General features: G+C 26.3%; 2 protein-coding genes across 2 annotated transcripts; both read right to left on the bottom strand.

The window, feature by feature from the left end:
• Window positions 1-11,574: 11,574 nt before the first annotated feature.
• Window positions 11,575-13,036, bottom strand: LOC122854867 (D-beta-hydroxybutyrate dehydrogenase, mitochondrial-like). The gene is made up of 4 exons (XM_044155887.1): window positions 12,804-13,036; window positions 12,452-12,736; window positions 11,855-12,392; window positions 11,575-11,786 (listed from the first exon to the last, which is right to left on the bottom strand). Exons 1-4 carry the CDS (start codon window positions 12,937-12,939, stop codon window positions 11,675-11,677), a joined length of 1,071 nt encoding a protein of 356 aa, XP_044011822.1. The 5' UTR covers window positions 12,940-13,036; the 3' UTR covers window positions 11,575-11,674.
• A 128-nt stretch (window positions 13,037-13,164) lies between these two features.
• On the bottom strand, window positions 13,165-15,122 carry LOC122854868 (zinc finger protein-like 1). The gene is made up of 4 exons (XM_044155889.1): window positions 15,012-15,122; window positions 14,616-14,883; window positions 14,228-14,533; window positions 13,165-14,149 (listed from the first exon to the last, which is right to left on the bottom strand). Exons 2-4 carry the CDS (start codon window positions 14,715-14,717, stop codon window positions 13,607-13,609), a joined length of 951 nt encoding a protein of 316 aa, XP_044011824.1. The 5' UTR covers window positions 14,718-14,883; window positions 15,012-15,122; the 3' UTR covers window positions 13,165-13,606.
• Window positions 15,123-15,221: the final 99 nt, after the last annotated feature.

Genomic DNA, 15,221 nt, shown 5'->3' on the forward strand with positions numbered 1-15,221 from the left:
CACCCAAAAAAATATTTTGACTTATATTTTTTTTCATTTTTTCGTCACTCTTCGATTAAAAAAGCCGGAAGAAAATAGATGCAATAAAAAAAAAAATTTTTTGAAAATTTTTTGAGCATTTTTTTTAAGAACAAAGAAAATTATTTTTTATATGTTTTTTTTTGTTCGTCGAGAAAAATGGTGATAAACTGCTTTAAAAGCAATTGTTCGTAATTATACATGAAGAGAAATAAAAAAAAATTATTTTTTGTGATTAATATCACATTTTATTAAACAACAATAAAGAAAATTTATAATAATAATTTTTTTTTTAATTTTTAAAAATTATTCATGTTTTTTTTATTAATAAGTGAGAAAAACTAATCGGAAAATACTATTGTCATACATCGATTTATATTTTTTCCTTAAGGTATAACTTGCCAAAATTTTTGGGGGCGTGTCCTAAATATACTGCCTATGCTTTTACATGGATAGTTTTTGCGTTGCCAACCCCAAATAACTAAAAAAATGGATCTTTCTCGGTCGTTTGTGGCTTATTAATAATACTTTTTACTAGAGAATCTTATCATTTCGTCTATTTTATTGCATAATAAATCATATTCTTGTAATTTAAACAATTTTAATTAGTTTTTATTTTCTCGTAATGACCCCGGCAATAGTGCTTTTTTTGTCAGTTTGCAACACTGATCTTGACGCCATCTTAATATCTATTTCATGAATGTATGTGTGTGTATGCTGTGTAAAAGCTAAACATGGATGCTAAATTTTGCTAAATTTGTTGTTTAAATTTTCCCGCTTCAATGCGCTGTTGCCAGAGCCTCAATACTTGTTCTCATAAAATTGCTAAAAATCGTGTTTTTAGCTTATATTTTTATTAATTACGTGAGATTTAGTCTTATAAGCCCATTTCATCCTGATATCAAAAAATTCCTTATTTTTTCTTTTATTATCTATTAGTTTTTGGGATAGGTGAGACCAAAACAAGTATTGTTTTGTTAAGCTCGTAGATATTTTCTAACACCTCCTCCCATAAGAGCCCATGTTTAACCTCTCTAAATTATGTCAACTTTGAATAATTATTAAAAAAAAAAAAGTATTATAACATAAAAACTGAATTGACAAAAAGATGCATTATTATTTCATTTATCTAAATTATTAATTTCATGAGCCTCAGACTATTTTTCATTTTGGCAAGTTATACCTTAAGTGTTCCATTTTGCCCCGCTTTCCCCTATATAAAATTTATATAGATTATGTATAAGTTTTATATAGATAATACATAGTTTTGGGCCTATTTATAGTATGTATAATTATTAATCTATAAATAATTTATATATAATCTATATAAAATATATACAGTTTTTTGTTCAAAAGCTATATTTTTCTAAAAATAAATAAATTTAAGAATTAAATTTGTATTTTGAGAAATAAATTTGTATTTTCTATTTAAAAAAAAAAACTATATTTTCTATATACATATATTTATTAAGTACTTTTTTTTATTAATGGCGCCATGACGATGACAATAAATGATTTTTATAATTTGAAATTCCATTATATCAAGCTTTACTATAAAGAAGAAAACCGAATTATTTAATAGTATATATACAGGATGAAGCGTAAATGGCGAACACTGAGTATACTACGAGATTGTACGTGAAATTTTAAATAGTAAATGTTTTAGTTTAGCCTTTGTGACTGAGTTATTAACGTTTAAAGTTGATCATGAGAATCGAGCGTCGATAATTATTATCATTATGGCGGGCCTGAAATTATGTGACGCGCCATGGATATTTTGTTTTTTACTCAATTCGAACGCCGAGGAGCTAATATAAATTGCTGGATGAATGCGCAGCAGCTATTCGGACACACACAGCACTCACATAATTGGCGACAAAATAATCACTTATAATTTAAAATCACATTTATATTTTTGATCACATTATGTGATTTATTTTTTGATCACATTTTAATTTAAAATACTTTTATATTTTTTTGATCACATTATGTGATTATTCTATCAATGTGATCAATAAATGAATCACATAATGTGATCAAAAAATATAAATGTGATTTTAAATTAGAAAAGATCATATTTTTTGATCACATTATGTGATTTATTTATTGATCACATTGATAGAATAATCACATAATGTGATCAAATAAATATAAAAGTATTTTAAATTAAAATGTGATCAAAAAATAAATCACATAATGTGATCAAAAATATAAATGTGATTTTAAATTATAAGTGATTATTTTGTCATAATTAGTGTGAGTGCTGTGTGTGTGAGTATGCAGCTGCGTGCAGCTGCGCATTCATCCAGCGAATTTATGATTTAGCTCTATCTGGCGTTCGAATTTTGAATTAATTAAAAAAACAAAAACATTTTAATCCATGGCGCGTAAACACACACGTGGGTTCAGACGCCATAATGATAATAATTATCGACGCTCGATTCTCATTGGTCAACTTAAAACGTTAATAACTCAGTCACAAAGCGTCGTAGACCCAAACTGTAAAAACATTTACTATTTAAAATTTCACGTACAATCTCGTAGTATACTCAGTGTTCGCCATTTACGCTTCATCCTGTATATAATTTTCAATAATTAAATAAATTTTACATTTTTGCGTTAGAAAACAGATAAATTTTTTTTCTCTTTCATACTTAAGTATATAAGAAAGTATATAAGAAATAAGAAATAATTAATTATTTCTTATTTCTTATATCTCTCTCTTTTCTTCTTGAAATTTTGAAATTTAGGTCCATTGAATTTTGTTCCAATTAATTTTAAAATTAAAAGAAATTAAACTATGTTGGTTACAATTATACAGGATGAAGCGTAAATGGCGAACACTGAGTATACTACGAGATTCTACGTGAAATTTTAAATAGTAAATGTTTTTACAGTTTGGGTCTACGACGCTTTGTGACTGAGTTATTAACGTTTAAAACCAATGAGTCGAGCGTCGATAATATTATCATTATGGCGTCTGAATTACGTGTTTACGCGCCATGGAGTTGTTTTATTAATTTAAAATTGAACAGAAGCTAAATTATAAATTCGTTAATGTGCATGTTATTGTTAACACAACAGCACTTACATAATTATGACAAAATATCACTTATAATTTAAAATCACATTTATATTTTTGATCACATTATGTGATTTATTTTTGATCACATTTTATTTAAAACACTTTGATATTTTTCTGATCAAATTATGTGATTATTCTATCAATGTGATCAATAAATAAATCACATAATGTGATCAAAAATATAAATGTCACTTTAAGTTAGAAGAGATCATATTTTTTGATCACATTATGTGATTTATTTATTGATCACATTGATAGAATAATCACATAATGTGATCAAAAAAAATATAAAAGTATTTTAAATTAAAATGTGATCAAAAAATAAATCACATAATGTGATCAAAAATATAAATGTGATTTTAAATTATAAGTGATATTATTTTGTCATAATTAATGTGAGTGCTGTGTGTGTGAGTATGCAGCTGCGCATTCATCCAGCGAATTTATGATTTAGCTCTGTCTGGCGTTCGAATTTTGAATTAATTAAAAAAACAAAAACAATTTAATCCATGGCGCGTAAACACACACGTGGGTTCAGACGCCATAATGATAATAATTATCGACGCTCGATTCTCATTGGTCAACTTAAAACGTTAATAACTCAGTCACAAAGCGTCGTAGACCCAAACTGTAAAAACATTTACTATTTAAAATTTCACGTACAATCTCGTAGTATACTCAGTGTTCGCCATTTACGCTTCATCCTGTATTTAATTCACTATTACTGATGATGAAAAAATAAAATGAAAAATTTGAAGTCAATTATTGGAGAAAATACACTGTAAAAAAAACAATTCTATATTCCCTGGTGAAAATAATTTTGACAAAATTTGCCAAAATTAGTCAAAGTTTGTCGAAATCTTCAATTTTTGGCAAACATTGGCAAATTTTGACAAAATTCAACTAATTTTGGCAAATTTTGTTAAATTTTTTTTGTCAAATTTTGCCAATTTTAATAAATTTTTTCTTTCGATAAAATTTGAAAACATTTGACAAATTTTGTCAAATTTTGGTAATATTTGTCAAATTTTGTCGATTGTAATAATTTTTTTTTTTTTTTTTAAATGTTGAATACATTTGACAAAATTTGTCAAATTTTCTCAAACTTTGCCAAATTTTTTTTAAACCGTTAATTTAGAAGAAACTATATAAATTTGATAATTTTTCAAAATTTATCTATAAACCGGAAGATATCGTCGAATTGTTACCATCTTTGCTATACTGATAATATTAATCAATTAGAAGAAAATAGGAAATAATATATATTGATGAATGTTTCTCGCATGCAGGCATGTAATGTTCTGTTTGTATATAAAGAAAATCATATATCCATCACTCATATGGTAATATTGAACAGATAGCCAGATTTTTATAGTTGATGTGTTAAACTTATAAAAATGATATATAACTGTCGGAAATTGCGTACATAATATGATTAAGCAGACAACATAACTAGGTTTTTTTTTTTTTTTCAATTCAAATAATTTTAGCAAAATTTGACAAATTTTGCTAAAATTATTTGACAAAATTGCCCAAAACTATTTGACAAAATTGAGGAGTCCCAATTTCCTCTCAAAATTTGACAAATTTTGACTAAATTTGACTAAATTTGACAAATAATTTTTGTCAAATTTTGTCAAAATTATTTTCACCAGGGTTTGATAACAAAACTTCTTGAAAATAGAATTTTCGTTCTAGGAAATTTTTAGTTTTGAAAGAAGAAAAAAAGTTCTTGTTATGGAAGCTGAGGCATTCACATCTAAACAAAGATTCAACACAACAGTTCAAGTTCTTCCTAAAAAACAAGACGTACACACAATAATTTGTAAATACCTGAAAGAATCTCAAATACAATTTTTTACATATACTCCCAGAGAGTTGAAACCAAAATCATTAATCTTAAAAGACATACAAGGAGAATACTCTGAAGACGATATCTTATATGAAATAAAGTCTAAAATAGATGCATCAACAAAAATAATAAAATTCTCAAAAATTCAATTTAAAAAAAAACGACATAAATAACAACTACATAATCCAAATAGATAATAACCCAAAAGATATCACAAAAATACGACATCTAGCCTACCAAAAGATAAGATGGGAGTTTTTAAGAAGAAAAAAAATTTTTCAATGTAAAAAGTGCCAAAGATTGGGACATGCAAGTTCCAACTGCAACTTACCATTCAGGTGTGTTAAATGTGCACAAACACATACACCTGGATCGTGTACAATTGATAAAGACTGTCAAGACAAAAGTAAATTATTATGTGTCAACTGTGGATTAAATGGCCATCCAGCATCATATCAAGGTTGCCCATTTATAAAAGCAAACTTAAATGCAATAAAACAAGCTGACACCAACAACAAACAACAAAAAAACAACAGAACATTCAATGCTCAAGCATCATTGAGAACTAATTCATCATATGCCACCATGACAAAAAAATATTAATTATATTAATCAGGTAATTTAGACATTATATAGAATATACTTATACTTTGAATAAAAAAACAAAAAAAACGCAAAAAAATAAAAAAAATGATAGAATTTATAGATATTGTAAATATTTTAATTTACTAAATTGTCTATTGCCTTTGCATAGTTTTGATCCTCTTGATGATTCTGCTGATGATGACAAGTTTTTTTCATCTTAAAAAAAAAAATAAATTTCTTGTAAATATATTAATAAGTCGTTTTGAAAGTTTGGTCTCATTATCGATCAAGACAAATAGTAGATATATATGTGTAAAGAGGTTGTATTACTATATCATTATTATGAATTGTTTATTGATAATACCTCATTTATATTAAATACTCCTTTCTTTTTTATTTATAAGTTAACTGTTTTTTAAAAAACTATTTCTAATTTGCTATTTATTTAATATTTGTTCTTTACCAGTTGTTGGAATACTCAAGCTTCCTCGCTTGATTCTTCATGACCCTCTTTGGTTGAAACAAAGAATGATGTGAAAGCTAATACAGCACAACCATGACCCAACGTTTCAGCTTTATCAAGGCAAGATTGCCATGCCAAAAAAACTTTGTCTAATTGTTTGTATAATAATTAAAATTAAATACAACAGGAAAATTAAATGAATTAATAAAATTAAATTATTTTCAACGAATTTACTATGGAAAAAAAAAAAAAAAAAGAAAAATTTAAATAATAGAATTACTAGAGGTGTGCGAATAGTCCTCGAATCGAATCGAATCGAATAGTACTATCGAATTATTCGAATTTTCGAATAGTCGAATAGCTACGAATAATTCGACTATTCGCCATTATACGAATATTCGAAAATTCGAATAATTCGAATAATGACGAATAGTCGAATAGTAACGAATAATTCGACTATTCGACTATTCGACTCTATGTTTTTAATTTTTCGAATAAAAATGATAATTATTGTTAGAATATTGAACCCAAACATGAGATAATTTTTTTATTTATATTATTTTAATGAATTTATTAGGTATGTGAAATTAGCACATACATTGTAGCACAATCAAACTGGACTATATCAAAAATTACGTGCGGATTATGTGCGGAATCCGCAATTTTTGTGCGTTTTTTTTTTTTTTCCTTTTTTAAAAAGTTGTGCTAGCTTTCACTGTAAGCTATAGCAAAACTTTTTTATTAATGATCTGATCTTGATGAAGTTAGGCTTAAAATTATGTGCGAATTATGTGGGATTTATGTGCGAATAAATAAATTTTAAAAAAAATTTTTTTTTAATATTTAATAACATTTTTAATAATTGACAAATGAAAGCTAACAGAACTTTTTATATAATGATTAGATCTTGATGTAAGCAGGCCCAAAATTACGTGCCAATTATGTGTTATTTATGTGCGAATAAATAATTAGAAACATTTTTTTTTAATTGTTTATAACAACTTTTTTAATAATAATCCGATCTCGATGAAATTACATTTCGTGTTATCTTCAAATAAGTAAACTTATAAATAATTCTTTACAATTATCTAGTGCAAATCCAACTTTTTGCAACTGTAACCTCAATAAGAGCTAAAACGACATGCAACAAATTATTTAAGAAATTCAGTCATTTTTATGATAAACTCATATATATTTATTTTCTAGTGTTATAAATTGTTTTCAAAATATAATTTTTCTTATATACTCTTACAATAATTTAACATGAAGTATTACAGTTTTAAAATAATATTAAATATCTTATTGATACTATGTGCACAAAGAAGAATTTTTTTCATTTATTTTTTATTTCGGTGTTATTTCTTAGATATTTATAAGTTTACTTATTTGAACATAACACAAAATTTCATTTCATGAAAATAAGGATATTATTAAAAAAGTTAAACCTAGGTCTTTTCAATAATAACAAAATTGAATTTGTTATAAAAAATGAAAATAAAAAAATTTTTTCTAATGATTTATTCGCACATGAATAACACATAATTCGCACGTAATTTTTGATATAGTCCAGTTTGATTGTGCTACAATGTATGTACTAATTTTACATACCTAATAAATTCATTAAAATAATATAAATAAAAAAATTATCTCATGTTTGGGTTCAATATTCTAACAATAATTATTATCTTCCATTTGGAACAATTTTTAAATGCATTAAATCATTTTTATTCGAAAAATTAAAAACATAGAGTCGAATAGTCGAATAGTCGAATTATTCGTTACTATTCGACTATTCGTCATTATTCGAATTATTCGAATTTTCGAATATTCGTATAATGGCGAATAGTCGAATTATTCGTAGCTATTCGAAAATTCGAATAATTCGATTCGATTTTCGAATCGAATAATTCGATTCGTATTCGATACGAATTATTCGAATTTTCGAATATTCGCACACCCCTAAGAATTACAATAAAATTCTTTGATTATAATTATTTTAAATTTATATGAAGATTACAATTCTTGAAGTTTATGATTATAATTTTTGAACGATTTGGTTGATAAAAATTTCTTTTATCAAAAGAGCTTTCTGTCTCAATACCTGATTCTAATATTAATGTAAAAAGTATTCTGACAAATGTTGATGTTTTTAATTTATTTTCACCAACATTTTCTGTTATCCAGCTTGGTATATCATCAAAATCACTTTCACGCAATAAATTTGATAATTGTTCATTGCGTTGGTGTGTTTCATCAATTCTCAAAGATTTTAAATTATATTCTTTAATAACATTAACTTGATTTTCATGTTATATATCAACTAAATCAGTCGAATCAATACCACTTGCTTTCCATTCGTCTTTAACAACATTTTCTGTTATCGAATTTTTTACATTAATAAAACTAACTTCACGTAATAATTTTGATAACTGTTTGTTTACGTGGTTTGATTCACGATATGTTGGAAAGTATAAATCATAAACTTACATAAAATCATTTGGACCTACAAGTGATGTATCCAGTAAATCATTCCACTCGATGCCACTTCATCGTCAATCGTCATTTTTATTATCAACAATATTTTAACTATTGATTTTTAATTTTTTTAATGATTTAGAAAAAAACAAATATCCTATAGATAATTATGAATAATTAGCACAGAGTTTTTTACAATAATTTACGGAGATATTTTACTGGGCTTTTTTTTCATACAATTCATTTGTACTAGATGAATGTATAACATTGTACAATGTATGCTTATATACTATTATACTATATTAATTGTTTATTTTTCTTTAATTATTATTTTTCTTCAAAAAAAAATTATGAAAATCTGAGTTTATTTTCTCAGTATTTCCAAGTAACAAAAACGTAAATAATTATTTGTTGCAATTGCACATTGAACACACACTTTGTTGGTGTCAGTTACACAAACTGGAATGTACCTTTATTTTATTATTACATAATCTGTATTATTATAATAATTATTTGTATTTTTTCTATCAATGATTTTAAATAATATAAATTTTAGCACCAAGATTTTTACAATATACATGTATTATGATGAAATTTCATTGGGCTTTTTTTTAATATAATTAATTTGTACTCAAAATTTTTTACTTAGCAAATTTAACACTGCATCTTTATGATCAACAGCTGGATCATGAGCTTGATCCTGATCACCATACCATTTTAATATTGTAAACAGATATTAAATTTTTTTTCATGGAGTTGTTTTACAATATCATAGACATGAGCTTTAACAAAAAAAAAAAATATTTTTTTTTCAAATTACACTTTGTCTTCAAAAAATTAATAATTATCAACTATTATTACTATTATTTAAAACAAATATAATTTACCTGGATGATTTTCATATGAATGGTTGACACGAGTAACTGCTTTTAAACATTGTAATTCCTCATCTCTATTACATGCTTTTCAGTGACGACCTTTTAAGTCAATGAGACTTTGGAGCATTATTCTTATGCTTGGGCTTAGTTTTTTATCGCGAGATAATGAAGTAATTTTTGAAAAATGAATATTTAAATTATAATATGTCATTTTTTCTAGTATCAGACCAGTAATTCTTATCCTGGTGGAAATATTTCTCCGGAATTTCTCCGGATTACTCCGGAATTGGCTCACTTAGCAAAAATACGAGAAATCCGTAGCAATTCCAAAATTCTCGAATTCTTGTGTAAAATGAAGGAAAATAAATGACCAAAAAATTTTAATGTATTAATTCCGGAGTGATACGGAGTTTTCCGGAATTTTACGGAGTATTTGCGGAATTTTACGGAGTTTTTCCGGAGTTTTACGGAGAAATTATTTCCACCAGGGAATTCGCAAATATATTGTAGAGCAGTATCAACATCTTGTGACTCCCACAATGTTTCTAGAACTGAATCTATTGTCAGGATAGGAATCATATGTTTTTTAAATAATTCGCCAATCATCAGAATATTATTAATTGTTTTTTCATAAGCAAGTTTCTCAGTCTCATGAAATGATTTCATTAGTTTTTCTCTTTCCTCAATATCTTTACAAATAGTAATTTTTTCGAGCTCTTTAATTCGAACAGATCCGAAATCAAAAGCACCGTGAAATCGTTTCTTGCACCGAATGAATAATAAATCGCCAAGTTTTTTTTTGTCTCAGCCACATCAATTTCTAAATCATTTAATTTTTTATAAATGATTGCACATAAAGATGAGAAATTTGATTCTTTCAAAACTTTTTGGTAACATAAATTTCAAGTTTTTAAGTTTTTTATCAGTAAAATCTAATCCTATGTACTCTGCTAAAAATTCATCAACATTATCAATTGTTATTCTATTTAATATTCCTTTCATTTTGTCTTCAAATATTTGTATATCATCATCATCAGTATTTTTCTGTAATAATAATAATAACAATAATACTTTCTATTTTAACATAAAAAAATTCATTACTTCGATTTTCTCCGTATTGCTCCAATTTTCTACGAATTTCTATGATTTACTCCGCTTTACTCTGATTTTTTCCGCATATTGTTGAATAAAAATTCGGAGTAAAACAAAATATCATTTTTTCCGGTTATCTCCAATTTTTTTCCTTCTCATTCCGACGCTTTTTGTGCTCTTGCTCAGACTGTTACTCCGATTGTTATCTGAGCTTTCTGTGCTGAATTGCTGAGCGAAGCAGATGCTACGAGTCCGACTGAACTGATTGTTTACCCCTTGTAGTTTCGCTCGCTGCGGCTCCTGATTGCTCGTGGCATTTTCTCGGGTTCGGCTCATCTTACTGATTGAAAATACGAGAAATACGAGAAGCGAATACAAATACAATTCAAAACGAATTCCTGTAGAAAAAGAAGGAAAATAAATGCGAGCAAAAAATTTTAATGGGCCGATTCCGGAGTGATACGGAGTTTTCCGGAATTTTACGGAGTATTTCCGGAGTTTTTCGGAATTTTACGGAGTGTTTCCGGACTTTTACTGAGTATTTCCGAAATTTTACGGAGTTTTCCCGGAGTTTTACGGAGAAATTATTTCCACCAGGGAGATTCAACAGTTTTCCCTGTATGAGTACCCGCCATCCCCGCTCTCACCCGTCGGATCCATTGATCTTTGAAGTCGGAATAATGAGATGAAAATTTTGGTGATTTAATTTTTATCTTATACAATTATTTTAGTTTAAAACAGATGAAAACGTAGAAACGTTATGGCCGATAGGATCACATTCGAACACATGGTTCATCATCGATAAACCTTTTAATAAATTAATCAAAAAATCTATACAATCTATCGATGTATGTATTATAAATTATTACTTTGATAATTATGAATTCTTAATTGACTATAAACATTTAATTATAAATATTTTCTATTATCAAATAATATTTCTCATAGTAATGATTATTATTATTGAATCATATAGAAAAATAGAATGTTTATTAGTTTCTAAAAATCAAGGAAATTATTTTTTAATTTATTTTCAAGTTTTATAAATAGATAAATATAGTAAAATATATAATTTAAAAAATTTATTTCATATTTTTATTAATTTAAAATTGAGAAGAAAATAAAATTTTTATTTATTTTATTTATTTTGTTTTTTTATTTTTTTTTTTATTGATGCTTAAATCATAAGCCTCCTTACAAATCGTCTTTTTTCTTGAGCAAAAAAATTAATAATTAAATTTTGGCATTTGCACAAATTTTTCAATTAAATAATCACGTACTGTTGTTGGTGATATTTTGCATAATGTAAAATAAATCCAGTATCTCCAGGGTTCACATCTAAAAAATAAAAATATTCAATGAATTATAAAAAATAATTTTGAATAAATGAATAAATAAATTCTTACATGTAAATAGCATTTGGATTTTTGTCCAACAATAAATCATTAAAACTATCATAGATTTCTGGTTGTTGTATTTTTTTAAGTGAATTATCTTGAGCAAATGATGTCAAATAACTGGCATACAACTTAAAATAACCTTGATAAAATTTTTTAGCTTCTTGTTGCATTGATGAATCCATAACATCAAAATGATTTTGTTGTCGAAATAAAATATTACTTGAGTCAATAAATGAACCTGGTACAAAATTAACAACAGTTATATTTGATTTTTTTAATTCAACTCTGAGTGATGTTGACCAGGCTGATAATGCTGCTTTTGTTGCACTATACATTGCAACACCAGGAAGTGCCTCAATTGCACAATGGCTTGTGACAATAATAAGACGACTTTTGTGTTGCCTGAGGATTGGAATCATTGACTTTGTCAATCTTGCTGTTCCCAAGAGATTAACTTGAAGTTGATTGTATATTTGTTCGTCAGTTTGCCACTCAAATTCACCAAATATCATCATCCCAGCATTGTTGACAAATCCCCGAAGACCTTCAACGAAAACCAATTAAAACAGTGACAACAATTGTCAGGGTAATAAATATACTTACGATATTTTTGTGACTCAAGAAGTTTGTGTATAGACTTGGTAAATGATTCAATACTTTCCAAATTAGTCAATTCAATTTCAATCGTTTCAATTCCATGCTTAACAAGTTCTTGGGCACCACGACTTGCTGTTGAATGAACACCAGCAATAACATGAAGACCAAGATTATTTTTACAATGCAATGCAATACTGTATCCCAAACCAGAATCACAGCCAGTTATTGCAATTGCATCTTCTTTTTTTATTTCATCATAAGTTTGTACATTATAAAATGAACAACCTGATGCTAAAAATAAAGTAATAATTAAATTATTTATCAATTCAAAATAAACATAATAAAAGCTTCAACTTACCAAGGCTGATGATTAATAATCCAAGTGATAAAGAAATAATTCCAAGTAAATAAAAAAATATATAAAAAAATAAAAAAACACCAATATAAAATTTATTTTTTTTCAAATAGCTTTGTAATATTGTTTTCGATTTCATTGTGTCTGGTTAAGGTGGTCAGAACCGAGTGAAGAATTTAAATTTTAAACTAGTCGAACCAGCCGAAACCGGATTATATATTTTGTCTCTCTCTTCCCCCTCTTTTTTTATTGTGATAAGGATGAAAGATAATATACCAGCTGAGATTACACACAGCTTCGAGGCATATGTATATTTTTATAATTTTTTTTTACTATTAAAATGCTTACAACAGCAACAATTTTTTAAATTAATATTAAAATTTTATTTTCAATAGTATACAAGTGATATAATTGTTAAACAATAATAAAAAAAAATCCACATCATCAAAGATTTAATGATAAATTGGAAGAAGAATAATGATCCCTATGGTGCAGATAAAAATCCACTGATTTTATCTCTTAGAAGACTAGAGTCTAGACTATTTTTTGACGAAAAAAAAAAATTCCAAAAAAGTTACAATAGGAAAATTAAATAAATTAATAAAGTTAAATTATTTTTAACGAATTTACTATGAAAAGAAAAACTTAAATAATACAATTACAATAAAATTCTTTGATAATAATTATTTTAAATTTATCAAGATTACAATATGAAAAAAAAAAAAAAAAAAACAAATTATTTTCTATTACTGAGAATTATGACACATAAAAAATAATAATAAATTTAAATTAACAAAAAATATCACCTAAATTACATTGTCCTTTTCAATATTAATATTTGGATTTGCAAGAAGATTAAATGATGGATCATTATCAGTATTCATTCTACCAAGCCATGAAAATAATATAATAATAAAAACAAAAAATAAAACACCAACCATTCCCATTAATGCATATCTTTTATAAATTGAACCTGGATTTGAACGTCTTCTAGCTGGTGGTCGTGTTATTAATTTCCACCATCTTAAAAACCATTCAATTGCTGATTTACGTTGATATTTATTTTCATCATGATCAAATAACATGTCTTTTGGTTCATCATATGCTTCAAATACTTTTCTATCCATTGAACTTGAACCTTCAATATTAACAATTGAATATGGTGGTCCTTGTTTTTGTATATTATTATTATGTATATTATTTTGATTAATTGAATTAACATTGCTGCTTGTTCTTGCTGTTGCAATTGATGTTGATGATGATATTGATGGTACATGATTTTGATAGACTAGTGGTTCAATTGATGTATTGTGATTATTTATTATTTTTTGATCATTATCAATGCTCAACTGTAAATAATAAATTAAATTAACAAAACAATCATCATATAAAACAATAAAACAATCATATTTTTATATTTAAATTACCAGTGGCAAACCAAGACCAGCTCTTGCCCAATTAACACTGCATAATTTTTCTTTTAATACATCAGCAACTGGTGATACTAAATTTGCTCCTGGAAATATACAATATTGACAACTTGGACATGTATAACCAGCTGGTGCTGTTGTTGATGGTAAATTTCTAGCATATGTATCTAAACATGACCAGTGAAATACATGATAACATGTTAATCTAATACAATCAGAATTTTTTAAATTTATATTGCATATTGTACATATTGGATTACAATCACTGTCTTTTAACCATTGAAGATATGATTGAACAACACACTGTAATGTCAAAACAAAAAAATATATTAAATTAATTGTTTATATTAATTATTTGACATGTTATTGACAGTTTGACACATACCTTTGGATGATTTGTCACCATACAGTGTTCACAAACATTAACTCTGTGCTCAAAACAAAATTGATTTGTAACTTTTCTCTTTGGACATTTACAAAGACCCATTTTAATTTATTTTTTTAATAAATAACTTCACAATTTTATTGATTATTACTTATATTTAATAACAATTTATTCGCTTGTCAAATTATTCATTTGATTATGGGTGTAATATTTTTTTATTATTGGCTATAACCACCATATTGGCCACGTCGTCTTTTAACAATTGTTTCTGTCGATAATGCAGAACAAAAACACACATTATTTATATTTTTTTTACGTCATAATTTATTTTTACAGTCATCTAAACTTGTATCAAGTACCCAGGTGGTTTTAATTAGTTAAATTAATTAAGTTTACCTGGACACTGTAATATGACAGACAATGAGCAAGTTTTGGATGCTGAACAGTGGAAAGTTGAAGCCCAAGCTATAATTGAAGATGTCAAACATCATCTTCGAGACATTCAAGTATCAGATAAATTGAAGAGCACCAACACTGGAATATTTTTAAATTTGACAACTGGAGAAGGATCGAAATATTGTGTACAAGTCACAAAAATGGGCTTTA

Source organism: Aphidius gifuensis, linkage group LG4 (genome assembly GCF_014905175.1).
Source record: "Aphidius gifuensis isolate YNYX2018 linkage group LG4, ASM1490517v1, whole genome shotgun sequence".
Taxonomy (NCBI): Eukaryota; Metazoa; Arthropoda; class Insecta; order Hymenoptera; family Braconidae; genus Aphidius; species Aphidius gifuensis.